General features: G+C 32.9%; 4 protein-coding genes and 4 non-coding genes across 10 annotated transcripts; 7 read left to right on the plus strand and 1 right to left on the minus strand.

The window, feature by feature from the left end:
* Positions 1 to 1,410: 1,410 nt before the first annotated feature.
* Positions 1,411 to 10,341, plus strand: LOC18044095 (endoplasmic reticulum metallopeptidase 1). Of its 3 annotated transcripts, XM_006437984.2 has the most exons (21): positions 1,414 to 2,110; positions 2,454 to 2,539; positions 2,683 to 2,784; positions 3,148 to 3,254; positions 3,349 to 3,449; positions 4,135 to 4,222; positions 4,654 to 4,742; positions 4,934 to 5,073; positions 5,180 to 5,345; positions 5,480 to 5,615; positions 5,752 to 5,848; positions 6,192 to 6,321; positions 6,776 to 6,835; positions 6,984 to 7,102; positions 7,443 to 7,567; positions 7,675 to 7,899; positions 8,111 to 8,271; positions 8,361 to 8,524; positions 9,139 to 9,221; positions 9,308 to 9,393; positions 9,924 to 10,341. In XM_006437984.2, the coding sequence occupies exons 1-21, from the start codon at positions 1,898 to 1,900 to the stop codon at positions 10,065 to 10,067; spliced, it is 2,622 nt and encodes an 873-aa protein (XP_006438047.1). In that variant the 5' UTR covers positions 1,414 to 1,897; the 3' UTR covers positions 10,068 to 10,341. The 3 variants fall into 3 exon arrangements, with proteins under 3 accessions (XP_024041460.1, XP_006438047.1, XP_024041459.1); XM_024185691.1 differs by lacking the exon at positions 2,454 to 2,539 and having other exon boundaries at positions 1,996 to 2,110; XM_024185692.1 differs by lacking the exons at positions 9,139 to 9,221; positions 9,308 to 9,393; positions 9,924 to 10,341 and having other exon boundaries at positions 1,411 to 2,110; positions 8,088 to 8,271; positions 8,361 to 8,485.
* A 414-nt stretch (positions 10,342 to 10,755) lies between these two features.
* LOC18044096 (60S ribosomal protein L17-2) lies at positions 10,756 to 13,804 on the plus strand. The gene is made up of 7 exons (XM_006437986.2): positions 10,756 to 10,932; positions 11,025 to 11,061; positions 11,195 to 11,235; positions 12,789 to 13,019; positions 13,104 to 13,206; positions 13,297 to 13,364; positions 13,460 to 13,804. Exons 1-7 carry the CDS (start codon positions 10,930 to 10,932, stop codon positions 13,496 to 13,498), a joined length of 522 nt encoding a protein of 173 aa, XP_006438049.1. The 5' UTR covers positions 10,756 to 10,929; the 3' UTR covers positions 13,499 to 13,804.
* Positions 11,798 to 11,927, plus strand: LOC112099405. The gene has a single exon (XR_002906209.1). It is a non-coding gene; the product is annotated as a small nucleolar RNA snoR74 (small nucleolar RNA).
* Positions 11,981 to 12,109, plus strand: LOC112099404. The gene has a single exon (XR_002906208.1). It is a non-coding gene; the product is annotated as a small nucleolar RNA snoR74 (small nucleolar RNA).
* On the plus strand, positions 12,218 to 12,346 carry LOC112099403. Its single transcript, XR_002906207.1, has one exon. It is a non-coding gene; the product is annotated as a small nucleolar RNA snoR74 (small nucleolar RNA).
* Positions 13,805 to 14,621: 817 nt separating the features above from the next.
* LOC112099422 lies at positions 14,622 to 14,729 on the plus strand. The gene has a single exon (XR_002906225.1). It is a non-coding gene; the product is annotated as a U6 spliceosomal RNA (small nuclear RNA).
* A 1,352-nt stretch (positions 14,730 to 16,081) lies between these two features.
* LOC112098935 (probable signal peptidase complex subunit 1) lies at positions 16,082 to 17,449 on the plus strand. Its single transcript, XM_024185693.1, has 2 exons — positions 16,082 to 16,279; positions 16,733 to 17,449. The coding sequence occupies exon 2, from the start codon at positions 16,733 to 16,735 to the stop codon at positions 17,009 to 17,011; it is 279 nt and encodes a 92-aa protein (XP_024041461.1). The 5' UTR covers positions 16,082 to 16,279; the 3' UTR covers positions 17,012 to 17,449.
* Positions 17,450 to 19,921: 2,472 nt separating this feature from the next.
* Positions 19,922 to 23,061, minus strand: LOC18044097 (small ribosomal subunit biogenesis GTPase RsgA 1, mitochondrial). The gene is made up of 5 exons (XM_006437988.2): positions 22,167 to 23,061; positions 21,262 to 21,483; positions 20,977 to 21,171; positions 20,677 to 20,870; positions 19,922 to 20,482 (listed from the first exon to the last, which is right to left on the minus strand). The coding sequence occupies exons 1-5, from the start codon at positions 22,827 to 22,829 to the stop codon at positions 20,287 to 20,289; spliced, it is 1,470 nt and encodes a 489-aa protein (XP_006438051.1). The 5' UTR covers positions 22,830 to 23,061; the 3' UTR covers positions 19,922 to 20,286.
* Between the last annotated feature and the right edge of the window lie 4,699 nt (positions 23,062 to 27,760).

Consider the following 27,760-nt stretch of genomic DNA (forward strand, 5'->3'; position numbering starts at 1 on the left):
AGAAATATCACACCAAAATGGTCAAAATTAAATACAACAAATTTCAAAATAAAGCTGGCAATTAGGACCTTAGGATCAATTGATATGGAACATCATTACCAAAACTTGACAATTTCTTACAGGTTTTAAATTTTCAAGGTTTAAGCTACCATTAAAACATTTTTTTAATAAAAAAAAAAACCTACCTTAAAACTAGCAATTTTGTATTGTAGCATCTGCCAATTTAAATTTTGAGGAAATTTACAACCGTCCACCTGTTTGTTTTGTCTTTTTCAAAAATACACAAACACTTATTTTTTAGCGCGCCACCTAAATTTTACCTTTTGTTGCATTCTTCCACTTCCGTTTAATTTTCGTTAGCAAATTTAACAGAATGACCTTTTTACCCCTCAAAATTATAATTTAACCCAAAATAAATAGAAATTGGAGATAAATTGGATGGATTTAATTTTTTTCAAAGGTGGATGCTAGAAATTGGAGGAAAATAATGTTTGTTGCTTGCTAAATTTAGAAAATTTGTATTTTTTTTTGGAGGAAAATAGTGTTTGTTACTTGCTAGATTTAGAAAATTTGTATTTATTTTTTTCTTTCAAAAAGTAAATTTCCCTTTAATTTTTTAAGTGGCGGTGATCGACTATTAAAGAAATAAATAAATAAACCACGGTGTTGACAAGAACCATCTTTTTTTTTTTTTGACAATAATATTTTTTTTCAAATTACATTCTTATATTATGGCATTGGCTAAAATGATGAATATAATACGTACAGTGCTTCTACATTATTAGTTCAATGTATTGATCATTGACGTATCATTAATGCACGTTTGCCTAGATAACAAGTAATTAATTTTTATTTATACTCAGATCAATTCAACCCAAACCTCAATCCTCTTGTATTAATTTAAGAGATTTGATCAATTCAAGAGATTTTATTAATCCATACTAGTTAATAATTGACACCATATATTTTAATGATCATACTGTATGTCAAAATTACAATAAGGATTTATTTTACATTTTAAGATCAAATGTAAAAAAATTATATTAAAGAAAAACTCGTTTAACTGCGATCATACTATTAATGATAGTTGAATGCAACCACAGGCAAAAAACAAATGTTAGGTATTGGTTTTGAATTATGTATTAATTTTCTTTCAAGATATTACTCTAGTGGAGTAGTGGTATGGTCTATTCCAATTTAACTTTTTGAAGAGATAAGAGAGATGAAAAAATAATTTTGTATTTTGACCATTCCCCTCTGCCTTAAAAAATAAAATAAAATAAATAACTATTCTTTCGACAAATTATTTTCAACATGCAACAAAAATATATAATCAACGATGTGCTTTGTGATGGCATTACTCAACTTACCACCAATAGTCCAATAATACCAAACATCATCATAAAATCATTATTCATTCCCCGAATTTTAAACATACAACAACGTTCCTTTTGCTTGCGATGGCGAGCCCAGAAAGCCAATCCAAAACGAATACAAATAAGCAATCGGCCCCACTTCGAGTCATCGCTCCTTATTTTTTAAAAAATTTTCAAATTAAGACACTCGGCAAATCGCCCATCAAGAGGATTCACGAATCGCCACGCAACCGGAGGGAACTCCATCTGTAATGTTTATTTCTTCACTCTTGAGTTCAGTTCGTTGAAAGAAAGCCAGAAAACAGCATCTTCGAGAACAGAACAGGCGTATAAAACAGATGACGTTGCATTACGCACACTTTGTCATTTCTCTATATAACACGCAAGCAACTTTCTCCGTGCGTCAAATCTACTCTAAACTGCGCCGTTTTTGAAACTCCGAAGCTATAAGAGACGAAAGATCGCCCCTTTGGTTTGCCGAAAACCAGAGAAGAGAGAGAGAAAGAGAAAAAGAAAAAAAAATGGCCTTTCGATTCGATTACAGGGACGTCACCGCCTTCAAAGTTTTGCTTGTATTATCATTCATGTACGGACTCATGTCGGCCTTGGTCTACTCAATAGTTCACTTGAAGTTTGTAAAGCCGCTTGATTCCGACGCGCCTCTTGATCGGTTCTCCGAAGCTAGAGCCATTCAACACGTTCGCGTTTTGGCCGATGAGATTGGTGATCGCCAAGTGAGTCCACGATAACTATTTTTTTTTTTAATTTGTATTAGAAAAATGAATATAAGTACTTTGTCAAGGGAGTTATCAAGGGAGTTAACTCTTATATTGTCAAGGAACAATAGGAAATATAAAGAGAAATCGAAATTGAAGTGTTGTGTCTCTGAGCCGACTGCTGTTTGTGGAATATAATCGCTAGTGGTCTGTGAATGATTGACAAGCATTGGCTGTCAGCGCGGGTGTTTAACACACACTTTAATAGCTCTACTGTCAAATTTAAGCAGAGGCTTGACAATTGCAAACATATCCATAATATCTTGTGTTAGAGTTGTTCTAATGTTGAAATTGTCAACAGGAAGGTCGGCCAGGCTTGAGAGAAGCTGCTGTGTATATCAAAACACAGTTGGAGGGTATAAAGGAGAGAGCTGGTCCTAAGTTTAGGTTGGTAATGTTGTCTGGATACTTGAGGTTAAGTTGTATACTTTCTAATGGGTTCATTTGTGTTTTGTGCTAAACTTAGAGAGTGATTTTTGGAATTTTGTGTTGTGTTTATTAACTTATATTATTTATTGTTTAATATGCAGAATTGAGATTGAGGAGAATGTTGTTAATGGCTCCTTCAATATGATATTTTTAGGCCACAGTATATCTCTGGGGTATAGAAACCATACAAATATTGTCATGAGGTAAACCTTGTTATTTGAGATTATGGCCTTGGAATTTTTTTCCCCCTTACTGATTTTGTGGGATGAAAATCAATCGTTTAGGAACAAATAGAATTTTTTCAATGTTGGACAAAATATGATAGCGATAAGTCCTTCAGGCAGTAGGGCAATTAGCTCAAAATCATTTTACAGGAAAAGAGTTAGGAGAACACTATTTTATCCGTATCACGACATAGAGCATTTTATCATGCGCGAGACTTCTTGTATGTCACTGCCGCAATGTGAAAAGAACTTGATCCACGTGTACTTACTTTTAGAAGACAAAGCATTGGTGAATAAGTCGTGTTAGTTTTTATGTGTGAAATAACTTGTATTTTTTGGCAGAATATCGTCAACAGACTCACAAGATACTGATCCGTCGGTTTTAATGAATGGTCATTTTGACGGTCCACTTAGTTCCCCTGGTGCTGGTGATTGTGGTTCATGTGTTGGTGGGTACTAAGAATGTTGTCACTGAATTGGTCATACTTTACAGGGGATAGTTGCTTCATCATTTCATTCTTTCTCCACTTCTTTTGTACTCAGCATCGATGCTTGAACTGGCTAGACTTACTATAGATTCTGGCTGGATTCCCCCTCGGCCTATTATTTTTCTATTCAACGGTGCCGAAGAACTTTTTATGTTGGTAAGAATCATAGCAATACTTGTTTTGAAACTTGGTAGTTCGAAGAGACTTCTATCTGTGTTACCAAATCTTCTTTGGCACTTGCTGGGTCGCTTTATTTTATTTTATTTTATTTTTTGTGAATTTGGATGTTATACTCTTAGGGCTACAGATAGCTGTATTTTATACCATATAGCTGATAGTTAGCCTTTTACTGAGCTATTTTTGCTGCCCTTGTGGACCTGTGGTTCAGTTTTGTGTTTTCTTTCTTTTCTTTGAATCAAGTATCTGGTTTCTTGCCAAAAGAAACGAAGGGTTAAAAAAAAGAATGCATTTTGCATTGTCAACATTCAAAACTGAATTTGTTATGTTATTCTCGAAGTTGGAAGTCTCTGGTTATTTCAGGAAATTTCAAGATAAAAAATATTGATGATTAAGTGAAATTGATGCATTGATCAGTGATTTTGGATTTAAACATCATGGGCAACTGTGACAGAGTTTGTGGGGGGATGAATTAAGCTATTAATTTTTTTTTCTGTGGGGGAAAAAATAGAAAGAAGACTTAGAGAGAGAGAAGAAAAGACAACCACTACCACTAGCTTGCTGAATCTGTTATTTGATTGTTTTATGAAAATACAAATTTCTTTCTATATGGAACTTCTCAGAAACTTAAGAATTTACAATTTACTCTGCATATGTTGTTCAGGGTGCACATGGCTTCATGAAAGCTCATAAATGGCGTGATTCAGTTGGAGCTGTTATAAATGTGGAAGCATCTGGGACAGGAGGTCTTGGTATGATAGCTTTCGGTGCTAATTTTATTTCCTTAAACTTTAATGGTGTGTATGTTGTAATCATACTATTTTATGACTGGAGCAAAATTTCGGGACAGGAGGTCTTGGTATGATAGCTTTCGGTGCTAATTTTATTTCCTTAAACTTTAATGGTGTGTATGTTGTAATGATACTATTTTATGACTGGAGCAAAATTTCTTTCCAGTGGATAATTGGTTGATGGGTGTTACACAACACGTACAAAATGCTTTGTCCGGTTCAAATTAGATTCTATATCGTTGTCATGTCATGACATTTTCTGTTAATGTGGTCTCACAAAGGAACCTGGGTTGTTAGAGGATGTGTCTTCTGCTTTTAACTTTTGATGTGATGCTAAATTTATTTCTTGGTGCTGCTACTCTCATTCTGACCATTATATTGTTGGATGACAGATTTAGTATGTCAATCTGGGCCCAGTTCTTGGCCTTCGTCAGTCTATGCTCAGTCAGCAATATACCCAATGGCACATAGTGCAGCGCAGGTTTTTCTTATTTAGTATCTATATGTTTTTTAAGTTTAAAATTCCTACCTATCTAGTGAGCATTTCACTTGTGGTTGTGAGCGAAGGATCACATTACATTGGAATACTTAATTGTTCCAAACAATACAAGACATCCAAATTCCTTGCAACAGGATTTTGACCACACTTATGCATCTACTTTCTGTGTGCAGGATGTTTTTCCTGTTATTCCAGGAGATACAGATTACAGAATATTTTCTCAAGATTATGGGGACATTCCTGGCCTGGACATTATTTTTCTCATTGGTGGTTATTATTACCATACTTCTCATGATACAGTGGACAGATTATTGTATGAATTACATCTGCTATTTTGGTATAAATTTACTTGTGTGGAACTTTAGTTTTATTTCAACTTTAAGCACTTTCTCTTACATTTTCGAGCTTTTTTAAAACAGACCTGGAAGTGTGCAAGCACGGGGAGATAATTTGTTCAATGTACTTAAGGCCTTCAGCAATTCTTCTAAGCTACAAAATGCCCATGATAGAGCATCTTTTGAAGCTACTGGCATTAAAAACACGGATGAACGTGCTATTTTCTTTGATTACTTGACATGGTTCATGGTAAGCCACATGAATATTGCTTGTTCTCTGCTCAAAGTTTATTTATTGTATGGTAACTATTACGATAAATTATTTAAATAATATATTAATGGATGGTTAATATTATTCCTTTACTTTGATTGTGAATCTTTGAGATATATTATTCAAGAAGCAGAGCCACGGTACTTCATTGGATTCCCATTGTCATCTTCATCACTGTCCCATTCTTTCTGCGCCTGCTGAACTCTGGCCTGCATTCTTGGTTTGCAACATACAGTGATTTTGTGAAAGGTAAACTGGCCAGCTGATTTATTTTTTCTGAAGGCATTCTTGTGTCATATTTTCTGCTCGTCAAGAGCATATTGATATTGAACTTCAACCTTTGTCAAAGATTTCTTTAACATTGTCAGATTTGTTTATTTCACAGGAATGATGATCCATGCTACTGGGAAAATGCTAGCAATTATTTTTCCAATTGCCTTTTCAGTCCTAAGATTGTTCTTCTCTGGTTATGCAATGAGCTGGTGCGCCTTTTGGTTTACATCTTTTTCTATTTTCTGGCATACGTATGATTTTTTATTTTTTTTATGTGTTGGGATGAAACTTTGTTGTATGGAATCATACATTTTTTCTCACAATAATGTTTATGTAATCGGTATAGCTTGTCTGAATTTGAGAGAGTAACTTTCTATAATGTTTTTAGCATGCAGTGGGAGCAAATCACACTTTTAGACTATTCCTTGCCGTTATCATTCTGCTTCACGTTTTAAATATTTTCAAGAATGATATTTCTGAAGGTTCCTGTTAACTGCTTGAGTATCCAGATCCGAAAATACAAAAATATCTCAAGGTTATTGTGAAATGCAGGTTTGCTCATCCATTCTTGGCTTTCATGATGTTCATCCCTTGTAGTCTTCTTGGTCTTTTGATTCCAAGAAGTCTTTGGAGTCATTTTCCCCTATCTCAAGATGCTATGCTTCTGAAGACATCAAAGGAGGTAAAATTTTAGTTTCATTTACTCTGTTAAAGGGGGTATAATTATGATTATCACCTATGAATTTGTAAGCTTTCTGTCAATAAGTGCTGCATGTGTTAGATTTATATTTTTTATCGGACTTAATTGTATGCAATTTATGGCAACTACAAGATGCTGAACATACCATGAAAGTGGATGTGCAAGATTCTTGGTAATTTACTGCCTCACATCCACCTATTTGAAGAAATATCAAAATGAAATTTAACGCCGTATCTTTCTTCTTTTCAATTACTGCTTTCTACCTACATTTCAGGTTGAAATTATGTGGTTCAAGATTGTGTTAAATTAACAAAAACTTAATGCAGTTTTAAGCTTCTAGATTTTCATGCTTATTCAATAACCAAATCTGACTCTCGTCAATGACTTGATCTAATGTAAATCATAAGAAACCTCTGTTATGGTATGATTCTTGCAGGCACTATCTGATGAAGCAAGATTTTGGGGAGCATTTGGATTTTATGCTATGCTTACAATGGTATGTAGTGCGAACATTATTTTCAACATAAGGTTATCTTTTCGTAACAGCTCAATTTATTGCTTTATGGGATGACATTTGCATATTATCTTTTTTCAATCGTTAGTTTTGTTATTTGGTTTGGCTAAAATAACTTTTGTAAAAACAGGCTTATCTTGTGGCTGGATTGACTGGTGGTTTCTTGACTTTTATTGTGGCTACTTCTATGCTTCCTGCATGGATCTTCTTTTGCATATCAATCAACTTTTATGGTCGTCGATCATTGAGGTATTTATTTTTATGATTTTCCAGTTAAACCGTTGTTTCATTGTCCATACAGAAGACATATTATAAAGATACATAAATAGCAATATAAAAACATTTATGTCATGTAGTTAGTTGCCATTTGCAACAGACGGTTCACGGTTGTACCACACCTTAAAGTTTCTAGCCCCTTTGATTTTTCTTTTTCCATGTTATGATGTTAAAGTTTCGATCTAGAATTTATTATTATTATTCTTTTTGTACTTATTTTTCGCTCTTATGAAAGTAATTTTTCTGATACAAAAGGGATAGTCAAAGGGTAACAGAATCAAAGAATGTTGTCTGATTAAAGTTGTTTTTTCAGGTCAACATTATTTTACGTTGTGCCTCTAATTCCATGCATTACATACTCAGTTTATTTTGGCGGGTTTGTTGTCCAATTTTTAATTGAGAAGATGGGTATGATGGGAGCTTTTCCATCCCCTTATGGTCAGTGATTTTGAACTTGCATCTTTCATGATGCTGAAGTAGTTTGATTTCCCAAGTTTTATAGATTTTTAAAAGAATTGTTGTGATTACTGTGCCGTCATTTGCAGGGTATTACGTACAAGATATTGTAGTGGCAGCAGCAGTTGGTGCTGTAACTGGTTGGTGTGTGGGCCCTCTTTTACCAATTTGTGGTCCCTGGCTAGCCAGGTCATCTGTCCTGCAGTTTTTGTTGCATCTGACTGTGCTTGCCTTGGCTCTCTCATCACAGTTCTTTCCATATAGCACGGGTGCACATAAGAGGGTTGTTTTTCAACATACATTTGTTACTGCAGGTATTGAAAGCAAATTGAATCAATAATATTCAGAAAACCTTTTAGCACACTTAATAAAGTTAAAACAAGCACCATGTTTGCTACTAATAACGATCATGGCCAGAACCCATGGGGGATCTGGGGGATGAAATGTTTACTGCTCCACTTATGATTAAACTTTGAAATTCTTGTTTCCCTTATGTTAAAAGAATATTTCCTATGGGATCGACAGATGCAAATCAGATCGTGGAATCCAGTTTTGATTTTTCTGTGGTGGATTCCAATTCTTTTCTGTTTCTTTTCAAATATGCACCTGAAGTTGCAAAGGAATTGCACATTGGTCCAGAGTTCTCTCTTGAAGCTGCTAATATCTCCAAACGAGAGACTTGGATGGTATTGCATTATCAAATTTGCGATATGAGATCTTTCATTTCTTTCTTTTCAAATGGCAGTCCTTGCTTAACCGCATGAATCCTTTGCAGGTGCTCTTTCCTGTATCCTTCTTATTCTCAAAAAGCTTGAAATTCCCTGCAACCAGTGCTGAGATTTCAAAGCAATATGACTATTTCCCGTATTTGTCTACTTCTAAGCCTCATACAATTTCTGGTGATGGATCTCGAAGAGTTTATTTGGAACTTTCCCTAGGGTAAGTTGAATGAAATTGAAATTATCATTCAGTTATCAAGTTACATATTTATATTCAATATTGGTTTCCGCCCTAATCATCTTACCACAAAAGTTAGCATGTGATCTCTGACAAGGTGAAATGAGTTCTTTGACTGTAGGGACTTGTACAAAAGTGCTGGGATAACTAAAGCAAGTTCTGACAAGGGACTGATATGAAATTCAATCACTCACTCACACACACACACACACACACACATGAAAGTTTCATTCTTGTAGTCCAAGATTTCACGTTAATTTTCTTTTGAGCACTACAAATTTTTGGCTCTGTAGCCTGAAAGCGCTTTCTGAAACAGTGAATGTAGAACAACTTGAAATTATGAATCAAAATTGGGATGATTTTGTGGCTTAAAAGTTTCTTGAAAATACCTTGGTGTTAACTAAAAATGCATGAAAAAATAAGTACAATAGATTTAATTTAATTCCAACTCAAGGCCTGTACTATGAAGTATGTACAAAAGCTGTGTGTATTGAACATATTGTTTGGTTGATGTTCATAAGTGTATATACTCTTATGAGGACAGGTTCATATTCTACAGAAAAGTTTTTACAGCATATTTGTTGTGCTCCTTTCAGCTCATTAGAGGAGGTTTGGGTTGCAGTCCTTAACATCACAGGTCCTTTATCCAATTGGTCATTTGCAGACAATAAAGTTCCAGGTTTGCAAAATCTTTTGGGCTTTCAATTGGTTTTCAATAGAATTATTTCTGATTGCATAATTTATCCTTGTGAAATTTTTTTACAGTTCCTGAAATAGTTGACGGTGGCCCGCCATCATACATTTGTCGGCTTAGTGGATCCAGCCATGAAAATTGGACCTTTTGGTTGGAAGTAAGGTTTTCGTTCTTTAGTAGTTTATTTGCGATCCTATCTTCTTTTTTTCCTTGAAATTTTTTGTTTATCGTTTGACTGTGTTGTCAAACAAGCTTAAATGCTATAGTTTAAGCTATTCCTTTCAGCTCAAACTTTGAAGTGAAATGAAAGCTAAAGGTCTAGTGTTCGAATCTACCCGGACAGGAATTAAATTTACATAAAGTGGAATGGACTGGCTGTGTTTGATACATGTAAAAAGTCCAAATGCTGCTTGCTCACCTGCATATGAATGAAATATTAATCAAACTTGAATACTGTTATTTTAGCCATCCCTTTCAAGCACCTTTTAGGTCAAGTGATTTTTCAGCTCATAATAAACACACCCTCTTCTTTTTTTTTTTTTCGAATTACAATTACAATACTATTGATATTAAGGAGGATTATGCATCCATTTTAGGTAGAATATTGCTCTCATAACAGACGTTCAAAAATCCCAATAATCAAGCTTTCTAATTTAAGCTTGCTCAACTTTCTTTGTGTAATTGCAGGCTAGCAGTCCTGAGAATTTAACGGTAGAAGTTGCTGTACTAGACCAAGTTTTGGTTGATGAAGCAAAGAAATTGAAGGGCCTTTTCCCAGACTGGACAGATGTTACCGCTTATTCTAGCTTTAGATCCAGCTACACCTTTTAGCTTGTATACCTCCCACTTGTTTGGAAAAAGAAATAATTAGGTCCTCTTCGGTATTGTTTTCCAAATGCTGTTTTCTAATATTCATATTAGCTTCATCATCTGTAACTTTTACTTTAAAATTGTATCAAGCTGTGATGTGATTGAATATTAGCCTCTGAGGTAATATAATTTGCCGTCGAAAGTAGAAGTGTAACATTTCGTGACAGATAGAATGAAATAATCAACGCTAATGTGGAGCTTGTCTTCAAATGAAGGCATCACTATTTTAATCCCATTTTCTGTTTTTTTTTTTTTTTTTTCAGTTTTTTCACAGTGCAATCCCTTTACAACTTTTAACCGATCTTGACTCATGATTTAACTTAATATGTACGAGTGGAGTCCATTGTACATTTGTAATGCCGCATACCAGTAAAGCCACTTATTGACGCTGCCTTATGAAAGAATATTGGACAAATTCATTCATATTAAAAGAATTTACATTGTTTTGTTAAAAGAAATAAAATTATCTAGTCATCTGGTCTACTATGAATAATATATTAGAGATTTCACCGAGCAGAAATCTGGAAAAACTGTAAAATACGTGGCAGGACGGTAAAATATGTGTGCAAACTGGAAAGCGATTGCCTCGTGATAAGACGACGGCGTGAAGTACTTACTGGGCCTTTCATAACCCAGTTACAAAACCCTAGCCCAAATTAAAAAAGGAGACCACACCACGCAGTTAGGTTTTTCAAGGAGCTAGGGTTTCACATTTCCCTTCCTATAAAAGGAAGCCTCATCGCCTGTTTTCGTCTCTGCTGCTCGTTCAAAGGAAAGCAAACCAACTTCACTGATACAGAGGCAGCATCCAAAATCAGCCGCCATGGTACTTGATTACATCTATTATCTACTAATTTTCGTCAGTTTATTTACAATCTTCATGGCTTTGAATCCAAATTTATGTTTTTAACTTTTCAGGTGAAGTACTCAAAAGAGCCTGACAATCCCACCAAGTGTATGTTTCCATTTATTTCACTTATCTTCTTTTCTTTCTATCATAGTCAGTGGATCCCCTTTTTAAGTTTTTTTTTTTTGTTAATTATTCATTTCTGTTTCGTTCTAAATGTAGTGTTATGTTTGTATTGCAGCCTGCAAAGCCAGGGGCTCTGATCTCAGGGTTCATTTTAAGGTACGTTATTGTTTATAATATTGTTGATAGTTATTGGTGATTAGTGTCTAAGAGCCTTACGTTACAATCAGCTGTTCCCCTGAGTGATCTGTTGGCACGTCTCTCCTAACATTAAGAAATCAATTACATTGTCTTATTTTTTGTGGCTGATGGTTCAGTTACTGGTGAGACAGGTGTGGCAGCGGGAATTTGGGTATCTGTTTTGAACGATGTTGCAAATTATTTATTTCAATATCCCCATGAATTTTCTTTCTTTTCTTTTTTTTTTTCCTGCTTGCTTGTAAATCTTTTTAAAGTACTAGCTTATTGTTAGTATGTTGATGGAAGAGCTATGACTGTTATGTAAGACCAGGAGATGATTGCAGTGATAAGTAGTCATTGGTGGGATTGTTTTGATGGTTAAAGATTAATTTTCTTTTTTGGCTTTATTTGGACATTACTTGGTTTAGATTTGTGTTGTTGTCTCAAATGTACTGTTGTTTGGATTCTTTATAATGTTGTTAATATAAAGTGATGCATTTTCAAAATCTTTTATGCACCAGTGCTGACTCACCTGATGAAAAAAAAAGCAGGTCCTTGTTGCCTTTTTGTCAACATTGTTCTCATGAACTTCAGGAAAATTACCTTCATTGTTATTGGGTGAACCTCTGTAGTTATTGTTGGCTGAAGGTTCAGTAAATAATGGCACATTGTTTCTTATTGTAATTTTTTCGTCCCAACTTATGTCTAATTCTTCAACCTGGTGAAAAAAGCAGGGTCATGTTGTCTTCTGTGAACACGGCTCTCGTAAACTTCAGGAAAAGTAACTGCATTATTATTGGGTGAACCTCTGTTGTTATTGGTGACTGAAGGTTCAGTAAATGATGTCACATTTTATGTTAAATTTGTATTGATGTCTGATATATACTGATGTTTGGATTCTTAAAATGTCGTTCTGTAATTTTTTCTTCCCAACTTATATTTCTAATTCTTCAACCTGATGAAAAAAGCAGGGCCATGTTGCCTTCTGTGAACACGGCTCTCGTAAACTTCAGGAAAAGTAACTGCATTATTATTGGGTGAACCTCTGTTGTTATTGGTGACTGAAGGTTCAGTAAATGATGTCACATTTTATGTTAGATTGTACCTAAGTTATGGTTTTTCTCTCTCTCCCCCCTAGTTTGATTGTTAGGGTGCTCCTTTTGGTCACCGTTTAGCGAAATGTTCCAATTGCAGGTCCTTGATGACTTGCCATTTGTTTTCTTATCATGCTCTGCCTGTTGCTTGGTGTTTTGTTTTTTGATACACTAGGTTCAGTTTCTGAAATTCGATATGGATGCAATAGTCTCTAATTTTATTCAGTTATAACAGCTAATGAAGCCCTGATGCCGAAACTTGCTCTGAAACAAAAACTGATTTGGTAGACTTTATCGTCTGCTTTATGTTGTGCCCATGAATAATGTTTCATTGAATGATATAAAATGTCTTGAGGATACTATTTTTTCCTTTTTTTATTTCTCTACTTTTTTGCTTGTGGAAAATCTTGATTTTTTGTCCCTTTATTTGTTTTATAGAACACAAGAGAAACTGCCCATGCCATCAGGAAATTGCCTTTGACGAAGGCTAAGAGGTATTTGGAGGATGTTATGGCCCATAAACAGGCCATTCCCTTCACACGATTCTGCGGTGGTGTTGGACGTACTGCTCAGGCAAAGAATAGGCATCCAAATGGACAGGGACGATGGCCTGTCAAATCAGCAAAGTTCATTCTTGACTTGCTCAAGAATGCTGAGAGTAATGCTGAGGTATGTCTCTTATGTGTGTTTACGGATTGTTGCTGTCTACATAATTTCTGTTGGCTTATAATTGGTTAATAAATGATATTTTAGGTGAAAGGTTTAGATGTTGATGCACTCTACATTTCTCACATCCAAGTCAACCAGGCACAAAAGCAAAGGCGCCGCACATACCGTGCTCATGGAAGAATTAATCGTATGTTTTTAGTTCTTTTCCACTTGTGCTTAATATTTTTATGTTGATGTTTGTTTCATACTTGATGGTAAACTTGATAAAAATCTGCAGCTTACATGTCCTCTCCCTGCCATATTGAGTTGACCTTATCTGAAAAGGAAGAGCCAGTAAAGAAAGAGGTAATATTATTACCTTTCACAGTTTTCATTTGGAGTGATTGCAATTCAGAAGTTACACTTTTATAATGTCTTATTTTGTTTTCTTTGCCTTGCAGCCTGAGACCCAGTTGGCAACTAGCAAATCAAAGAAGTAATTGTCTGAGGTTTAGCATAGCAATTGGAGAGTGCCTTGATTTTCTATTTTGTGTTCTTGATGAAGTGAGTTTTTTTACCTTTAATAGTGACTGAGATGTTATTTAGTCAAATCAGACATCATATTTTGTTTATTTCATATTATGTCCAGTTTACTGTTTTGTTAGAATCCTCAGTCATACTGTTGGAGCTTTATGAAAATTAAAGACTTTTCAAGCTTATTTTGAAGCTTAGAGATATGGGTGTATGAGTTGTCATTCCAAACCAAATTCCATTATCAGCTAATCGAATCTGAATATCTTGTAATTGATTGGTTCGGTTTAAAACTCCTTGTTGAGAGATTTATTTGTAATTTGTTAGAGCCGGTTCTGTAGAAACAGTGCAAGTATTTTGGCAACTTATGAAGAATGACAGCGCTTTGAAGAAAAAGATAGTGGTGAGCAAAGCAATGATAATACTTGAACTGAATTAGTAAATACCAAAGGCTTCTGATGGTCATCTGTTTGTTTGGTTGTTGGGATCTTTCTAATTCATATTGTAAATTTTCAACTTATACGCAAGCTCATACTCTATTTTTCTGGTATTCATGTGGAAGATTACTTGCGTAAACAATGAATTCATTACGGGTGAAGAAAGGTAATGGACAGCTCAATTAGTATAGATTTAGAAGGGCTGGTTTGGGATTATGATGAATGTGTTATTATGATTGTTGTGAGCCAGTTTGGAATTGTGGCTAGTTTGAAATTGCAGTGGTTCATGGATGTGCTGTGGTTGGTGTAAGTTTGAAATGTAAAGGATATGCATTTGGTATATTTTATTAATAAAAGTGTTTTATTATATAATGATTAAAATAGACATAAGTTTAAATTGTCATTTATTTATAAATTAGTGTTTATGAAAAATAAGAGATCATTATATTTTTGTTAAAATATTAAGGTTGAGAATTCTAAAACATTGTGCTAATGTATTTAATAAGTTGTTTATAAAATGTAATCTTTTTTAGAAATTGTTGTCAAAATATAAAAATTTATAAAATAAGTAGTACTTGAAAAAATTATCAAACACAATTTTGTCAATTTTTGTCAGAAATAAGATACTTATAATATTTTAACCGTAATTTCAAATGGAATTTTAGGAACAATCTCTTCTGTAAAATCAAATTGATACATAAAAGATTAGCAAGACCCCTGTACTAGGATAACATGAGCAAATCAGGAAAGAGTCTAAAGAAATAAATTTACGAGGCAATGGTTAGGAAGGAGGATAGGTTAGCCCTATCTCAATTAGTGTGGTCTCAAGTCCTACAACAAAATAAAAGGGCTAATGGGAAATTTAAGAGAAAATATTTTAGGCAGTGTAGGAATAATTTTTTGAAAAAGATATGCTAAATTATCAAATACCCACTTGATTTATTCTACATATTATTTCACTATCAAAATTTTCTGACAACTACATTGTTTACCTAAAATTTTTAAGTGTTATCATTTACCACTAAAATGTCTATTTACCCTTGAGTTTGTGAAGACAATTTGTGAAGTTTGTGATCCTTGGATTGAATTTGAAAAAATATTATTAGCTTGATATCGCCCAACATGAAAGAATCATTAGCTATTTACAGACATCAAACATCAAAATCAGAACAGTGCTTCTTCCTCTAGTAGATGAAGGAGCAACGGTACCTCTGCTTCCTTTATTACCCCAAAACTGAGCTTAATCTATTCACTTGAAGTCTTCACCGTGTCGTACGAAGGAGTCATTTCATTTTTGGACTTCCAGCCATCACATGCTGCACCAAAAGGTTTGGTAAAATTAATGATTTTGTTATTGAAAATAGTGGGTTTTGTGAAAAAGAAGAGATAAAGTTTAAGGAGCTGTTAACTAGAATTTATTTTTTTTTCACCAGAGTTGTTAGCTAGCTGTAATTATTTAATGGTGGCAAGTCGACGACGACTATTATTATGGTGCACTCTATAAAATGGTGAGCCAATCAATCTAGATTAGTTCAAAATCAAATTTAAATATAATACAGCCCCTATGGGGAATATAAAAAAATGTATTGAATAAATTCTTTATATATTGAAATTTCTTAAATATCCTTGTAATCTTGATAATTTTCTAACAATGTTAACATTTTGGTAATAAAATGATAACACTCAAGACTTTAGAAAGAAAAGTATACTTATCATAAAATGTTAGTAGTAAATTGATATATCAAAATAAATTAAGTGGTTATTTAATAATATATGAGTAATAATATAGCCACAAACTCTTGTATTAATTTATCTTATACAAACTAATGTGGCGTTAATTCATTTATTGAATTAAATATCTCTTTATTCACATGATTTATTTATATTATTTTATATTTTCATTCAACTAATAAATTAATGACACATTAATTTATACAAGATAAATTTATATAAAAATTTATACCGTATCATCACCCATAATATATATCCCTTTCTTTCTCTAAATCCTTGACGTTGTATTGTTGTCTTCAGCCCGCCCATCCTAGTGGCAAGTTGCAATGTCTTTAAATAGTGCCTTATCCACCAGATAATTCCTAGTAGTCTTAACTACTAATTTCTGCGTTTACACAACGGTTTGCATTTTCTTGTGACCTGAGGGTCCATACCGTAATCCAATCCTACGGCTGTCAAACGTTTGCCGTTCACAATATACGTATACATATTCATTCAGATCCGTGCGCTGCTCGAGCCTCTAACTATTAGTTTCTTGCGTTCGGGCACATTTCCGCTCTCCACTTGACTCTTCGTATCACGGTAAGTGCGAGCCTTCAAAGCCCTCTCCTTCGCGATTTTTAATTATACTATTAGTAGTTTTGTGATTGTATTAACAAATTTCATTATCCTTAGAACATTTTGTTTTGAATAACTCTGTTTGATTGATCAAAACCCGTCAAGGAAATGCCGTTTCTTCGGCCATGATTTGCCCTTTTTGGGCAAAATATCACTATATCGCTGCTCTTTCTTTGAATTTGAATTACGTAGTTTTTTTTTTAATTCTCTTCAGCAGCAAACAGATCCTTAGGGTTTCGTCTGTAACTTAATATTTTAAGATCTACATGATTGAAATGAGGTTTTGGTTGTCTCGTTAGAGTATAGCGATTCAATTAAAATATTTTTTTATCTTGAAAGTTTTCTTATTTTCTAATTTCTATCATAGTGGATTTAATTTTTTTTTTTTTGGGTGCATTTTTAATGGTTCAATTGTAGATGGATTGGCAAGGGCAAAAATTAGCGGAGCATCTGATGCAAATTTTGTTGTTGGCATTCGCTGTAGTGGCATTTGCTACTGGTTACATAATGGGATCATTTCAGATGATGATTTTGATATATGCTGGCGGGGTTGTTCTCACCACACTGGTAACTGTGCCAAACTGGCCTTTCTTTAATCGCCATCCTCTGAAGTGGTTGGATCCAAGCGAGGCTGAAAAACATCCCAAGCCTCAGCTGGCTGTCAACTCGAAGAAAAAATCTGTTAAGAAAAATTGACTTATCAGGTGTTAGCATTTGGTAGGAACTTCTTTACTTTTTTGTTGTGGCTGTGGTCTTCTTAAAAGAGGATGATACAGTGCACTGGCTTGCTTGCCCAACAGCTTGAATTTATAGACAATGATAGAAACAATTCGCTCTTCTATTAGTATATTGCGTTTCCTATGCATGCCATGCTTTTACCGTTATTGCTACTGTGTTTGTTGTAATGATTGTAGGCCGGTTGAATTTGTCCATTGCGATATGGCATTGTAGATAATCAAGTAATGGTTTTACAGCCATTCGAGATTAGGTAACTTGGTTTGTAAGAGTGTCGTCATAGTTGCTGATGAGAAGGATTGTTCTCATAAAAGGGGAAAAGATCTTTGAGAGTATTCTTTTAAGTAATTAGTATAAAAACAAATGTTATAGATTTGTACAGGTTCATCTGAATCTGAATTTACTGTGTCAGGGATGGTTCTTTGCCTTCTTATAAACTTATGAGAGTGTTGTTGAGTGGTTGAGACAAAAATGAAGAATACGTGTGATACTTCATCGGACATCCAATTGCAATTGTCTTTCTTATGGAAAAGGTTTACAAAAACATAAGGTTGCTGCAACTGATGATTGCCTTACCTACTTTTACAAGAATATATCAAGTAGGAAATTGATGATAAAATAAAATAAAGAGAATAATAATTTCATGGAAGTCCTTGAAAACCTTATAGCCCTTTGTTGATGTGAATCAGGTCTCTTCTGTTGCATGATTTTCTTAGTTACTTGGAGGGGGAAGGCTGTCTCCCATGGTCATTTAAATATATTGATGTTCAGCCAGTGTATGTGATTTGTTTGAAAGTGTTAAATGTGGCCCTTTTGTTGCATGAAATCAAAGTGTGCTGTGTGTGCATGCTCTGTTGAACGCTAAAGGGTGCGTCTGGCCCATTGTATTAGATGTATTGTGTTATGGTACATATATTGTATTAGCATGCATTGTATTAAATTGAAATACTTTGTTTGGTATGGTATGAATTGTACCATATGAAATAATATTATATTATTAATTTAATTTTATTAATATTTTAGGCTTGTATTATTAATTTTTTAATTTAATTATTAAATAATTATTTTTGTGTTAATTTTTATCATTTAAATGATCTAACAGTATAAAATAATAAAATGTTACAACATTATTTTATATTATTATAATAATATTATATTGCAGTATAATATACTATTAAATTTAAAATATAGGATTATATAATTATATAGTATAATGCACACTATATTATATTGTAAAACAATATAATATTATAAATTTATTCCTAATTTTAGTATTTAGTAAATGGGTAATTTTTAAAAACCTCCCCTGAAGTTTGGACTTGTTGCAGGTAGATGGCGAGAATTGATTTATTTGTAAAAAACCTCCTACCGTCAGTTAATTTTAACATTGACCGTTAGTTGACCTTGCAAAGACAATATTACCCTTAATAATAGTTTGTAAACAAAAATAACTATAAAAAAAACCAAAATTGTTGGCACAAAAAGCACAAATCCTATTTTTTGACAATTTTATCCTTGTCAATTCCAAAGATTTACAATATCATAGGTAAAGATTATGACTATTTCATTTTTAAGTTTTTTATTTTATCTTTCTTGTAAGAACTTTAAGGAAATATCAAACATTTAAAGAGAATTTTTCAAGTTTTTAATTTTATATTTTTTATGGGAACTTTAAGAAAATATTAATAATTTAAAGAGGGTAAAATAGCCAATAATTTTATTTTTTTTTTTAGTTATTTCGTTTACAAACTATTGTTAAGGGTAATATTGTCTTTGCATGGTCAACTAACGGTCAATGTTAAAATTAACTGACAGTAGGGGGTTTTTTACAAATAAACCAATTCTCGCCATCTACTTGCAACAAGCCCAAACCTCAGGGGAGGTTTTTAAAAATTACCCTTTAGTAAATAATAGATGATTAAATAAAATTAAAGTAATTTTTATATATTTGAAAGTAAAATAATGTATTATCATTCATTTATTTAAAATTTTAAGTTTGTTAATGTTTATATTATTATCTAAATTAAGTTTTATTTAAATATAAATATAAACTAATATTCGATAAAGCTAAATTCATTATAATTTATTGAATAATAAAAGTTAAATGATTATATTTTTAAAGTACAAAAAGTATTTTAATACAATATTAGACAAAACTTTTTGCAAAATGGGTTTATTTTATTTAGCTTTCATTGTATTAGTTATAAGGCAGTGCAATACAACTAGAAATTGTAGCCTAGAAGTCGGAAGAATTGCAAACTTTCGGTGCCTGCTTGGAGACGAAATTAGATCTGAACAAAAACTGCCGGGCACCATTGAGCAATTTGGGTGCCACAAAGATATCAAAATGCGTTCTAACTTCTCAAGGACAGATTTACGCTTTTAGTACATCCATCTCGAAATTGGAGCCTAGAAGTCGGAAGAATTGCAAACTTTCGGTGCCTGCTTGAACGGTTGAACCCCCCTTATATTCTGATAGCAGAGGCCTGGGTCTGTTAATTCCATAGGACAACATTGGTCCATTGGTGGGCGCTATTCAGGTGACTGCTATAGAGTTGCCGATTCAGATGATTTTACACGGGAGATCCAGTTGAAAAAATCCCGAATTGGGAAATAAAAAGGCATCTTATTTACTTGTTTGGCACTAATCTCAAACACAGCCCCCCAAGCAAAGTCAAACTCTCCCGCTTTGCAGGTTGCTACTGCACTTGAATCCTCTCAATAATCTCAAAAACAACGGCAGTACAACCTTGATATGTAAACCAAAAATTCCGTCCTCGGAATTAAATTGCATTCATTCGATTTCATGGATAGCCATGATGTGAACAAAATAGAAGCCATCAACGAGTGACAAACCCTTGGACCGAAGAAGAGATGAACAAACTTCAGTGCTGTATTCAATATTACACTTCAAGATACTCGCTACCTGACAAATTTTGATATGTGCATAAGAAAAAAAACTGCATGTCAAGCACAACACATGTCCCAAGAAATTGACATTGGCTTTAGGAGCCCTCTCAATACCAGCCATTACACAAGGATTAGACTCCATCCAAAGTAAGAAACCTTTACAAATCTGATTAGCATCAGGCTGAAATCTGTAACAGTGAGTAAACTTCAAGCACTGTGACCAGAGAAGAGGGGGAAAAAAAAAAAAAGAGGATCAAGAAACCACTCATTTACAATGATACTTGCATTCCTTTTTTCTTCTTTTGGTTGATAAGTAGATGCAGCTTTTACTGGTTTTCATTCCTTATAGCTCTGACAATGGGATCATTTTCCAAGTCTATTTCGTCGTCATTGTCATCATCATCCAGCTCATCTAACTCGTCTAGTATCGACTGATTGATTCTCTTGCGAGACTGTCTCCTATGCTTCTTAGGCTCCAATCGCGGTTCAGCTTGCTGTACACCCATGTCTCCCACCTTATACCTGCAACATATCAAGAGTTGGGATACAGTCATTAAACCAGAAATGTTCTGCCATTTTCCAACATTCTTTCAACCGACCTCTCCATGATATTGACCATTATAAACTAATTAAACCCCAAATACATCTAACTATTGGCTCAACAAGGATTCAATATTTTTTATATAGAAACTGACATCATATCTGATTTTGCTTACCTCACATCACCCTCTCTTTTGGTTCCAAATGTCCTCAATTGAAACTCCTCTCTGATTCTGATCTCATCAAGAAGTTGAAAATAGTATTGATATCTTTCCCAATCCCCTTTCACAACACACCCTGGTTCACCAAGGTGCAAACAGTTGTTGAACGAGCATTTCGCAGGCTCATTGGCCTTAAGCATTTCCTTAATCTGATGACAAAATCAAAAGGAAGAACTTCTAAAAGTTTGATGCAAATAATTATAAAGTAAAATTAATGAAGCATATGAATCATATACAGCAGGCCAACTGCACAACCTCTGGGAAAGTTTGTGCAAGAGATTGCTTAGTCACTTTCAATAAACTAGGCTGGTTAAAGCCAGGAGTATCAGCAAGATAACCCCCTCCAGATAATGGAAGCAATGAAACATGGCGAGTGGTATGTTTCCCTCTGCCGCTCTTTGTTGAAACTTCTCCAACACGCTGATCCTCGAACCACTTACTACCTAAAATCTGAAAACAGCACATGAACAAAATTGATTCAATGAGAGAAAGAAATAAAATAAAAGTAAAAGTAAAGGAGCAGGCTGAGGCAAAACCCACAGGTTCAAACCAATTATCCACATCTGCAGCATCAGAAGCATGGGGACTGCTTCTCAAAGCATTAATAAGACTAGACTTTCCAACTCCACTTGGGCCCACAATCACAGTTGTTTGATCTCTCAAAGGTTGCAAAAGAGAATCAAGTCCAAGTTTTGATTCAACGCTGCAAAATAATGGTTCATAGCCCCAAGTATGCAGCCTAGACTTCCACATATTCAGGACCTGCAAAGCCAAAAAGTTGTAGTATTACTATTAACAGGACCTTATGAGAAAAGAGAAGGATTATAACATGATTTACAACGAAGAAAATGAATACTCACTTTTCTTGTGGTACTGCCTATGCCAGGGAACAAAAAAAAAAAAAAAAGGCTTATAAGCTCTTTGAAAGAACACCTATGATGTGCTTCTTCAAATAGAACTTCAAAAGTTTTCTTTAACTCAAAAAAAAAAAAAAATTACTTTCAAAACTTACATTGAGTGTTTCTTCTCTAAAAAGAACTTTCATTTATAAAAGTTTTACAAAAGTACTCTTACTTATTTGAAAACACTTCAAACAAAATCAAAACACTCACTAAATTATTACTAGATAGCTGGAAATTTCCTTTTTTTTGTAATTAAATCAAATGCCATTTGAGAGACAGGTTTGAATCCATAAGTTACATTAGACTGTTATCATATTTTCTTCCCAAGGGGGTTAAAAAAAAGTTCGATTAATGTTTATTGCAAAAAGAATTAAAGCTTGTTTATCTCAAACAAAACTACAAAAGTGTCGTATATTCACATGCCATTATTATCCACCAGAAACTACATCTACATAATACAAAACCGAAACCAAACTTAAAGAGCAGAAATTAGGGGTGGGAAAAAATAATCAAATTAGGATTATAGGAGACAAACATTCTAACCTCTTCATCCACAAGTTCTACTTTATTCAAAGCCAGCGTAAGTGGAATCCCAGTGGACTCAGCCTCGACCAAGAACCTGGTGAGCGCAAATGGCTCGAGCTTGGGCTGGTCCATGGAGAAAAGCAAGAGCAAATGATCCACATTCGCCACCGGAGGGTCCAGAATCTCCGTGCTCCGTTGAAACACATTCTCAATCATGCCCCTGCGATCCACCCAATCAATGGACCCCACCACCACCTTGTCACCGACCAAAACTCTCCGTTTTATCTTCTTCAGCAGCGCCCTCACCACGCACAGCAACTCCACTCCTGTTTTGTCATTACAATCGGAGGTTCTAGAAGGTTCCGATTGTTGTACGATGACGCGCATGAAGTTCGCCTGCGACGCGGCGACGGTGCCAATGGCTTGTGACTCGGTGAGGTCAGGTTTGTTGTCACGTGAGAGAACCGGAGCGAGAGAGGAATATTCTTTGAGAGTGTGCTGTTTGGCCCTGAGGTGATTTTTGTTTACATAATTTTTTTGTTTTTGTTGTTGGTGTTTGGCTGCTGCGGTGACGATTGTGAGGTGAGTTAAGTGACGGTGCTGGATGGATGACGCGTGGCGGAGGAGGTTGATGACGGTGAGGCCTCTGTGACGGAAGAGAGAAATCGAAGGTGTCGGCATCGGAAACCGGTGGATTGATGGAGAATTTCCGATCAAATTTTTTGAAACGGAGAGAATTAGATGAAGTTATTTTGACACGAGTTGGGCGTTTTATCTCCGCTTTCGGTCTGTTGGAAGAAGCGGAAGCATTTTCAGCGTGGCCGTGTCCAGTAGCTTCTTCTACTGATGTTTAACAACAGCAACTGCAGCCACTGCTCGCTAGCTGAGAAGTCAAACGACATCGTTTCGGAAGACCCCGTGGAATAAATAGGTTACTATAAGTTGTATAATTGATAAAACCAAACAAACAAACAAACAAAAATATCTGACGGTTGCAATTACACGTAATAAATAATAATCTTCTTGTTTATTAGTATTAAAAAAAAAAGTGTGGCATCAATAAACTGTAGATTTGAGGTCTACCTGCATGCTTTACGGCTAACATTAGTGACTAGCTGCTTTGGTTTGTTTAGGAACTACCTTGCATCCGGTATACCAAACACCCAATTCTGGCATTTGCTTTAACAGTCCTCATTATTTTTGGTAAATAATAAAAATTTTAAATTTTAAAAATTTTACATAATAAGCCCTAATTAAAATATAATAATTTTAGAATTCTAAAAAATTTATTTGACATTTTCTTTAGCAATTTCTACTGTTTTTGGTAATATTAAAAACTATAAATTTCAATAATTTTACAAAATAAACCCCAATTAAAATATGAAAATTTTAAAATTCTAAAAAATTATTCTCTCTCGGCTTTCTTCTCAATCATTTTTGTTCTGCTTTGATCTTAATTTATTCATTTATCCAACATATAATTCTTCTCAAATATCAAAAAATAGAGAGTCTTCTAACCACAAAAGCTCATAAAAATAATGCTTGCATTCTCTTAAAAGAAATCTATTGTGTTTATTTTTATTTATTTTTACTATAATAAGAAAAGAACTATATCTTGCTCTCTATAACAAAATCTAAACAATTAAGGTCTGTTGAATACAGTTAAAGATGGTGACATATGTTTATTTTACTAAAATTTAATTCCAATATAGTGTTTGGCATGGATAAGTAAATTAAGAATAATAGAGTTTGTGCCAACCAAATCATCATATGATAATTAATTTTTTGCCCTAAGGGGACCCTTTGAACAAATTTTTTAGACTAAGGTGGCGTTTGTTTTTTAACTTAATGACTTAAAGTGACTTAACTTAATTAATTAAGTTAATTAGAGGTATTTGTTTTTATAACTTAATGAGACTTTTTAGATAATTTTGACTTAATAAAATAAGCTAATTTTTTTGGCTTTTTACTTAATGGAGAAATCTGAATTCAGTCAATTACTTGCTAATATAAAAAATATCCTTGCTTTATAATTTATTTTTCATATCTATCCCAAACTCACCCATAGACATTTACCCCCACATAAAAATATCCTTATTTTTTCTTTCTTATATTATATACGATAAAATTTAAAATTTATGGTATTTTATATATTAAAATTTCAAAATAATTATGTATTCACTTGAATATGGTTTTACTTATAAATGTTAAAATATTGTGGTATTTAATATATTATTTATTTGACATTCAAATTTAATAAGGATACAAATGTAAAAGTACATATTTTTAGCTTTTTAAGTTGAAAAAAACAAACAGCTTAATACTTATTTTCTGAGATTCAGACGAAAAAACAAACATATTATTCAGATTCAGACATTCAGATCTATTCAGAATTCAAACTAATTCATGTCTATTCAGATTTCAGACAAAAAAACAAATGCCACCTAAATTTATATCTTATACTAACAATTATAAGGTTATATGATGTTGAGCAAATTTATAGAAATAAAAGTTAAGTTTAATTTATTTAGTTAAAATAATTATTTATCCTTATAAGTAACACTATCTTAAATGGTAAAACATTAAATGAGTATTTTATTTTTAAAAAAATTATACAAAAAAATGGGATTTTTTGTAATTGATATTTTAAATAAATGGATATGGGGAGTATTTTAGCAAGTTAAAATAATCCATTCATATTTTTGTATATCTAAATATATTCATTTATTAAATTACATGGACTCAAATAAAAATCATAAAATATTTTGATGGACTTATGTGTCAAAATCTTGAAATTTAACCTTTTCTCTCTTTTTTTTAATGAAACAAGAGGGGCTGTAGCGTTAATAATCAAGTAATTGCATCATTGCCGTTGGAATAGCTTTTACAACTCTTGGGTTGGATCTAATGGTTGGATCATAAAAAGACAAAACATGGGGTACCAAATCACGGTTGCAAGCTAGCTGGACCCATAATTTTATCTTAGAATTGAGAATTAATACCACATATAAGAGATTGCCATGTCATATTATCACACAAAATGATAAGGCAAAAACAGTTATCATGATTTTTTTATTAAATTATTAATCCAAAAGTATTTATATTCAAAAAATAAAATAAAATCAAAGAAGTATTTTTTTGTCTTCTACTACAAGTAACAACTAAAGTTTGAACGGCAAGTCGAAATATTGGTAAAGGTGTTTGCGGATAGAATTTTATGGATTGAATATTAATTTATATTTGATTCATGATATTGCGGATTATAAATTTTTAATCAAATTCAATCTACTGATTGATAAAATTCAATTAAAATCTAATTCATACGTCTACAAATTAAATGGGGATTTGACCCAATTTATATTCAATGTAACCATTTTGCGGATTAATTTTTTTTAATTTTATCCAATCTTTGAATTATTTAAATGAAAATAAAAATAATTTTACTACATATTAAATTTAAATTTGAATAAGATTTAAATAAAATTAATTACTTAAATAAAGCTAGATATATTCAAAGTTTCAAAATATAACATATCGAAAAGAAAATTGAATATTTGTTAATCTAATTATTCAGTTATTTTTATTTGATATTATTATTGGATGAGATATAATATGGTGTTAATGTAACTACATTTTAACTTATTTTTTTATTAGTAAAGAGTAATGCCACATTTATAAGTTTATTTTCTAATTAAACAAATATTTGATTTATTATTTTTTTGAATTCATAATTTTTTTTGCGGATTTACAGAAATAAATTCATATCCAATCCATTAATTCACAATCAAATTTTTGTGGAGCGATTATGGATCGAATTTTTACAAATCAAATAGATTGAGCATATCATAATAGATTCTGATATTGGCACTCTCTAAATGCCTCTTAAAACTCTACTATAGCACTCTTTAAGTAATTAAGATAAATAATTCATCTTCTTCCCTAACAAAATCCCTCATTTTCTTGTATCAGCGTGCAGTACCAAGGTATGATTTTTTAGCAATCAAGAACTAAGTATTAGACTGAGTGCCCGTTTGGTATGGCTTATTTAAGAGCGATAAGGGCTTATTTAATCGTATAAGCACTTTTTAAAAATTTTTATAGTGTTTGGTTATTTTTTTAGTAGAGTTCTTTTAGCTTAAATAAGCTAATTTACCTCTACTAGCAAAAGCCCAAAATTTGAGCTTTTGGGAGTAGAGGTTATAAAGCTTTTTTAAAAATATATAATATAAAAAATATCACACAGTTTAATGGTTCAAAAGTGCATTTTTTATTGACAACCAAACACCCAATGACTTTTTGTCCAAAAGCTCTATTAGTATAAGCTCTACTGTTATAAGCTCTATTTAATAAGCTGTACCAAACGGAGCATGAGTAAAGTTGCTAGTTTTATCATGAGTTATCATTTATCAGATGTTCTTGGCTCTTGCAAAAAACGTAGCCAATAAAGAGATGGTTGTTGTCTTTTAAGGAGTTTTGCCTATAACTCCATTCTCGAATAAGCCGATCAAAACTTCAAGCTATTATAAGCCGTATTGGGCCTTTAATTCAGGGAAATTGTGGCCTTTAATTTAGGGAAACTCTCTCCCAATCATATAAAAAAATGTAACTCCTATGAGTTTTTAATAATATCTCATAATCACTGTAAGTTTTAGTTTCATATCAATCAATTATTTTTCCATTAACTCTATTAATTACCATAATAAAAATTCTAAGTAAAAGACTGTTTGTCAATAGATTCATTTAAGCAAATAAGGAGGATCTAAGAGTTAAATAGTCTTTTATCTTAAATTATTTGATGATGGGTAACTAAATTATAGAAAAGTAATTGATTGATATGAAACTAAAACTCGAGATAATTCTAGGATATTATCACAGTCATTATGACTTTTTATTCTTTTAATATTCTTGAGGTGGTTGAGAAATAATTTTCATTTAATTTATAGGCTTGGTCCTTTAATATTTGGCCCTCACACTACTTGTTTGTTTTCTAAAATATTCGTATATATAATCTTATTTTTATTTCGATGCTTGTATAAAATTACTCCATAATTACTAGAATACTTCCCACACAGGCATAATAAAGTTTAATCTCATAAATAGTTTTCTATTTCTATCCCCCATGGAGAACTACATCATTGTCTAAGTGTACGTTTGATTATCCAAAATATACTGAGGTTGATTTTATTATCAAAAGCGTAGATGAAATACTCACTCGTGAAATCTTAGATAACCATTTTTTTTTTTCTGTTTTGGGGAAAAAATAAAAAGTTACCATGATATTAAGGGGTGCCTTCGAGTTCTGGAAGTTAGAATGAAATATTTACAAATTTTAAGTGTTTTAACTTTTCAATTCACATAGTGTATGTTGCAAATTGCATATACTCATATGAAAAATAAGCTTTCATGAATGCATGGTAGGAAAGCCTCTGGTTAAACGCAGGATAAACATGCCCAATTCAGCATCGAAGCAAGAAAATTATTAATCACATTAGTTATTAATTTGTCTTACTAAACCGTAAACTGCAAATATTGTTGGGGCAAAAGTTTTACGTTTTGGTTTACTATTTATCATCGAAATTAATTTATCTCTTTAATAAGTAAGCCAAATTCAT

The sequence above is a fragment of the Citrus clementina genome, unplaced genomic scaffold (genome assembly GCF_000493195.1).
Source record: "Citrus clementina cultivar Clemenules unplaced genomic scaffold, Citrus_clementina_v1.0 scaffold_4, whole genome shotgun sequence".
NCBI lineage: Eukaryota > Viridiplantae > Streptophyta > Magnoliopsida > Sapindales > Rutaceae > Citrus > Citrus x clementina.

Bases quoted from the DNA above. Each gene is read 5' to 3' on its own strand.
- LOC18044095 (XM_006437984.2), top strand. From the start codon at position 1,898: ATGGCCTTTCGATTCGATTACAGGGACGTCACCGCCTTCAAAGTTTTG. The intron at 3,255-3,348 runs GTGGGTACTAAG...TTTTGTACTCAG, and splicing joins TGATTGTGGTTCATGTGTTG to CATCGATGCTTGAACTGGCT. The intron at 7,103-7,442 runs GTATTTATTTTT...TTGTTTTTTCAG, and splicing joins TATGGTCGTCGATCATTGAG to GTCAACATTATTTTACGTTG.
- LOC18044096 (XM_006437986.2), top strand. The intron at 11,062-11,194 runs GTATGTTTCCAT...TTTGTATTGCAG, and splicing joins GCCTGACAATCCCACCAAGT to CCTGCAAAGCCAGGGGCTCT. The intron at 13,207-13,296 runs GTATGTTTTTAG...AAAAATCTGCAG, and splicing joins TGCTCATGGAAGAATTAATC to CTTACATGTCCTCTCCCTGC.
- LOC112098935 (XM_024185693.1), top strand. From the start codon at position 16,733: ATGGATTGGCAAGGGCAAAAATTAGCGGAGCATCTGATGCAAATTTTG.
- LOC18044097 (XM_006437988.2), bottom strand. From the start codon at position 22,829: ATGCCGACACCTTCGATTTCTCTCTTCCGTCACAGAGGCCTCACCGTC. The intron at 21,484-22,166 runs GTTAGAATGTTT...TTGGCTTTGCAG, and splicing joins TAGAACTTGTGGATGAAGAG to GTCCTGAATATGTGGAAGTC. The intron at 20,871-20,976 runs GTTGTGCAGTTG...TTTTGTCATCAG, and splicing joins TTGCACAAACTTTCCCAGAG to ATTAAGGAAATGCTTAAGGC.